Here is a 5,776-nt window from a genome sequence, read left to right as displayed (position 1 = left end):
TTTGTTTTGCTTTGGCGGGAACGGGAAGGGCAAAATGGGTGATTGGAGTGATGCTTTTGCTGAGGAAGGCTTCAGAAGGTAGGGGTACAAAGGCGGAAGGTTATATACCGGGAAGTACTGTAAAAGGCAAATTCGCAATTATTTGTCAGGTACACCGAGTAAATCCTTAGATACCCAAGGAGGTAATGGTATTTTGTTTAGGTAAGACAGATGATTGATAGATTGACGGATGCTTGGATCGATAGATACATTGATAGATGGACAGATGGACAGATGGACAGATGGACAGATGGATTGTTTGTTGAATTTGTTTATTGAATGAATAAATCAATCGTTTCATTCATCGATGAGTGCGAGTCAAGTTAGAGTTGCAGTACGGGCGGGAAGGGATGAAGCCGAAGTGTATGGGATGGAATGGAATGGTATGGTATGGTGGGTCGGTAGTTTGAATTTCCTTGATCTTTTGAATCTTTTAAATCTGCTCAATAATCCTTTCAATTCTTTTCCTTACATTCTCCTAGCTATCGTACCGTTTTACTATTATTACCCTCCTCGCAGTTGGTTGTAATCTTAGATACTTTCATTGACCGGTATGGCCATCGGAATAACAGTGCGAGGGAGTCCAAGAAGAAATGAGTCGAGCGGTGCAGTTGAAGGAAAAAGATCCGAGCAAATGCGCGATCTCGGCCGGATGAAAAAGAGAAAACTGTGCTAGACTTGGTTGTTTGTCATCCGATTATTGATAAAAATGGATAGGCCTTGGGTAGGTGGTATCGGTACTAGGTAGGAAGGTCGGATAAGATAATGATACTGCCATGTAAGAGATGATTTGATTTAAGATGTCTCCTATAGGTGATGTCTCCTATAAGTCTGAACTAAGGTGTGAGTATACCTATACACAGTACCTAGTATTGGAATTATTTAGTTAGATACTCGTAATTGAATGATTAATGAATTATTAATAATTATAATTCAATCAAGTCATCGTTATCCACGAGTATCTATCTCCCCATCTACCCATCTATCTACACATCAACCTATCTACGTCTTGTACAATACAAACACGACAAAAGTATCTAGCAGCTTGAGTACTTACTTGTACTCTACATGCAATTCGATAATCATCAGCAGTTCAAGCCAAACATCTCCAATACATATAAAGGAATAGGATTTCTGCCTTCATTGCATGAACATCTACATTATCCGTGGAACTAACAGTATATCCATCTAGACATCTTTTTACTCATAGACCTCATTGACCTTTTTCAAAATAAAATACCTTTCATTAAGAAGCATTCCTTTTCCTTCCATATCCCTACACTACTCTCCATTAAGAAGTATTTCCATCCTCGTCCACCACCAAAAAAGCAGAAAAACGCCAACATGAAACTCATTCCACTTTGCGGTCTGGCAATGGCTTTTTGATCTGGGGAAATATTCGGAGACAATCCCATATATCATTGGCTAGGTAGCTGACTTTCGTATCCATCCATTTGGATACTTTCCTACAAAGAATAACTACGTGCACACTTCCAATCGTACATTTATTATTATATTGGTATCTAGGATTTCTTTAATCCCCATTATGCTGTGCTCGAAAAGTTACCCGCCTGGGCGTGAATTATATTGATTTGGGTTCTCGGATCTTCAAAGGGTAAAGAAGGTTTATTGCTCGAATGGTAGTTGGTTAATTATATTACTGCTACCTATTATCTTTATTCTTAGAAATAATATCAAAAATCTTCATGACCTACACAAGTCTGGACTGAACGACGAAATGTCGGACATGTCAACACGGGCGAATCATCGGAATCAAATCATGTACTCTGTACACCATACCCTTGCTCTTAAATTGTTTGGTAATATCATTACTTTACAGAAATATTGATGCGGGGGAATCCAGATCATCGATTTTGACTCGAGTGTTGGAAATCCCCTAGTTGTACTTTGTACTCCAACAAGTAGATATTTGACTTGTATATTGATCAGAGTATTCGGGATGGAGAAAAATCCTTAGGTGACTTGAAAAGTCGATATTGTCACCATGTGTTACTACTTCATGTCAGTTTGTTTATCAGTTAGTCTATCATGTACTTCTATCCCGTGAGATATCGAGATATCTTGAACCATTTGAGCTATCACCTATAGAAACATTAGAAACAAATATCTCATGTTATATATGTGCCCAAGATTCTACTCTTCAAAGTCCTAACTCTCATCCCAGACATCTATATAAATATGCAAATAATCTCATCCTTTTCCATACCTCCACAACCGTTCCAATTTCTCACATACATATGAATAACGATATCGAACCATGGATTCGAAAGGATCCGCATATCAACCATTACCATAGCCAGGTATTCATTCGAATCACCAGATCTCAGCCAAATAAAGTCCCCTCTTACCAGAATGTCAATGCTGACAACTCGACTCGAATCGATGAGTCGTGTTCGAAAGTTTGGTATCACATACAGCGGGTAACGGGAAGTATTAAAGTGCAGTGTGCACAGATAACCAACTAGCACACCTTACCTTCTTCTCTTGCATATGATATCTGGTTACATTGTCCAAGACGCTGTCTGTCAAATAAACATGAAATGTAAGCCTAGAGTCTTACGCGTAAGTATATGTTCAGAACTCCTTACCTTTGGATAAGGATAAAACAAATCATCACAGACAAACATCCATGTTCGAACATATAACAATACTGTATGGTACATCCTATGATATGGTTGATACCATTCTAGATTCCAATCAAGCATACAACGATGCAAGTTATATAGCCAGCCAGCCGTATTACCTCAAAAGCCAATCAGAGAATCCCAACCGCAGAGCATACATATCGGAAGCCAGAGCAGAACTACCGTCGAGAATATCGTAGAATACCAAGACCATTGGGTAACTTGACCGTGCTCCTACATGTATAATAAGGTGTCTCTGTATGCCCAATTCGGGGATTCAACCACCTCACAAGATACCTCGAGTTGGATGGTCCTCCAATGATTTATACGAGACTCATAAATTTTTGGTCCCCGTTCTCTTCAGCAGAAACTCTCCTATATTCCGTTTCTTCGGGAGAAGAGAAGAGAAGAATAGAAGAAATGTACGAATTTACTTACTTACCTAGTACCTATCTACTCTATCTTGAGCCTTACGCTTGGATCTACTGTTCACTTGCTACTTGTATATTACAGAGTACTCCTGATATCGGTGGTTGATGGTATGGTATGGTATTGTATGTGTGGCGGGGTGAAAAACGCTTTGATATGGCTTTTGGAAGAAGTAAATATGGGGTTATGATGACAAATCGTTTGAAAGGGTGAAGATAAATATCAAGGAATAAATAACTTCATCGATAGGAATATCATTATCATCCATAGTATCACGAAGAGGGTTTTTGTATGTATACAATAACCTCATGAATTACTCAATCGAGCATTTTATCATGTTTCTTTTTTTTATTTTCGACATTTTCTATCGAGTGGAATCAGCCACTTCTTCAGCCATAAATTATTTTAACACCCTTCATCGAGATTGGAGATTTGGTGAGAGGTGAGACGAGACGTGAAATGGTAACTCCAAGATTCTATTTTGAAGACTGGAATTCATTTTCATTTTCATTTTCCATTTCAATTCTTGGAAGCCAAGGTCCTCTTACAAAAAGTGAATACCTATCTATGATATGATAAAAACCTGATAACATGAAACTTTACCAGAAAGAATGCAAAAATGATGATTGATAGGTATGATATGATTGATGATGTTCACGAATTCTTCGACTCAGCCACCTTTACTAAAACCATTTCGATCATTCAGATGAAAGGAGGGGCAATTTTGGTAAACGCCCTGATTCTCATATTCCTTGTACGTCATCGTCAATTGGTTCTATCGCATCTTTTCTTTCTTGGCGAGCACCAATTGTTTGAAGCGTCTAGGTAAGAAACTCTATTTATGAATAACCGCTCTTTGGGAGTGAATGATAAGAGAGTGTCATTTGTTGAGAAAAGTTAAGTTGATTTGTTTTGATTTGGGTCATCTTTCTGTGTTTATTTCTTCGTCGACTTCTTTTTGCAAAATACCCCTCTGTACAAGGTAATCGCAAACTTACTGCACTGCCTCAACCCAAAGGTCTTTGATTCTTATTATCTACAAATAAAGGGCAAAGAGTGTCTAGATATCATACAGTATCTCATACTAGAAATCAAAATGGCGTCAGGACGTAATGTAATATCCCTCTGAGCAATTCCTAAGTTCCTCACACGCAAATTCTAATATCATATAGGATCCTAAGCTCCTCTATGCCATCAATGGTATCAATGCATATCATATCGAAAATGGCAAAGAAGACTCCCTCACACCCAATGGACCTCAAACCCTCTCTCTCCTAATGGTCCCCACCTCCTCCCCCTTCTCAGGCCTCTCAGTCGCAGATCCCCAATCCCAAACCCCAGAAGAAGACTTCTACCTGCATCTCCATCTCCCTCCTGAGCTTGATCTACCCCTCCCAGCCACAACCCAAATATATCATCAACCACCCAGCAGCTACCTCATCCCACGATGGGACCTGGGACCCGAAAGTGGTGTTTTTACCCGAATTGAATTCCCTATTGTGGGAGCCTCGAAAATTAGTCAGGATGATATCGATACTTTTGAAACGATTTTGGCACAATGTACGGCTTTTCTTGAGCGCGCTCCTCCTCCACAATCTTCTCGTCCGAGAAAAGAAAAACTTAAATCTGCAAAAACGGAACCGATTCCTGCATATAATCCATCGGATTTTGCTCCAGGAGAAGCTTATGTTCCTGGAAGTTCTAGTTCTCACGTAGGTGGACAAATTGTTTTGATTGATGAGGAAAATGGTAGTGTGGTTGGTGAATTGGGTGAAGGATTTCATGTAGTTGAGGATGCTAGAATGAAACCGGGATCGAAAGGTATGTATTTGTTTTCTCACCTAGCCTCTCCTTGCACATTTCTAACAAACATCCCTCGTTAGATCCTGTCGAGATTACCCTCCCCCAAGATGGTTCTCAAAACATAGGCGTAGCTCCAGCCTCTCCAGCCTACCTCGAAATGGCCATGCATCCCGCCTATAAATCCTCTACCCTCGTTTCCAAAGCCGCCATGGCTTCACGTCTCATTGTAACAACCTCTAGTTACGTCTCTAAAACCCTCACATCCCAAGCCGAAAGCTACACTTCCAAATCTGCTCCCACCACCAAACCCATGACCTTTACTCCTACCACTCACGCCCACATTCGCAGAGTCCACACATTCACCGAAGGCGCAGCCGGTCTCTCCGCAAAAACCGTAGGTCAAGTAACAAAATACGCACAAAATATTGGCGCCTCCCTCGCCAAACGTAATGCGGCTCAAAAATCCTCCAACAAAAGAACCGGTCCAGATGGCAAACCAATCGATGATTATAAACCCGGACTTCTCAATAAATCCATGATGGCTTTCTCCACCATAGCCGATGGTATCGATCAAGCAGGACGGAATCTCCTAGCGTCCACATCCACTGCCGCTACTACAGTCGTCGAACACAAATATGGTCCTGAAGCAGGAGATATTTCGAGAAATATCGGCGCGCGGTTTAAAAATGTAGGATTGGTTTATATTGATGCGGCGGGTGTGAGTAGAAGGGCTATTGTGAAGAGTGTGGCGAAGGAATGATAGTGGGAGGTAGAGGAGGAGGGATTTATTGTGGCGGTGTGATGGTGTGCGTATACGGGGAGAGTCGCTGAGTGGAGTGTGAGGTGTGAGAGAGGAGATG

General features: G+C 40.8%; 3 protein-coding genes across 3 annotated transcripts; 2 read left to right on the top strand and 1 right to left on the bottom strand.

Annotated features, from left to right (window-relative positions):
• Positions 1-346: 346 nt before the first annotated feature.
• On the top strand, positions 347-695 carry SS1G_08268 (predicted protein; the record flags this gene model as incomplete). Its single annotated transcript, XM_001590478.1, has 2 exons — positions 347-427; positions 612-695. 2 exons carry the CDS (start codon positions 347-349, stop codon positions 693-695), a joined length of 165 nt encoding a protein of 54 aa, XP_001590528.1.
• Positions 696-2,493: 1,798 nt separating this feature from the next.
• On the bottom strand, positions 2,494-2,898 carry SS1G_08267 (predicted protein; the record flags this gene model as incomplete). The annotated part of the gene is made up of 2 exons (XM_001590477.1): positions 2,494-2,578; positions 2,843-2,898. The coding sequence occupies 2 exons, from the start codon at positions 2,896-2,898 to the stop codon at positions 2,494-2,496; spliced, it is 141 nt and encodes a 46-aa protein (XP_001590527.1).
• Positions 2,899-3,732: 834 nt separating this feature from the next.
• SS1G_08266 (hypothetical protein) lies at positions 3,733-5,676 on the top strand (the record flags this gene model as incomplete). The annotated part of the gene is made up of 3 exons (XM_001590476.1): positions 3,733-3,867; positions 4,286-4,934; positions 4,997-5,676. 3 exons carry the CDS (start codon positions 3,733-3,735, stop codon positions 5,674-5,676), a joined length of 1,464 nt encoding a protein of 487 aa, XP_001590526.1.
• Between the last annotated feature and the right edge of the window lie 100 nt (positions 5,677-5,776).

Source organism: Sclerotinia sclerotiorum, genomic scaffold, assembly GCF_000146945.2.
Source record: "Sclerotinia sclerotiorum 1980 UF-70 scaffold_11 genomic scaffold, whole genome shotgun sequence".
Lineage (NCBI taxonomy): Eukaryota > Fungi > Ascomycota > Leotiomycetes > Helotiales > Sclerotiniaceae > Sclerotinia > Sclerotinia sclerotiorum.
This window is presented reverse-complemented; position numbering and strand designations above follow the sequence as displayed.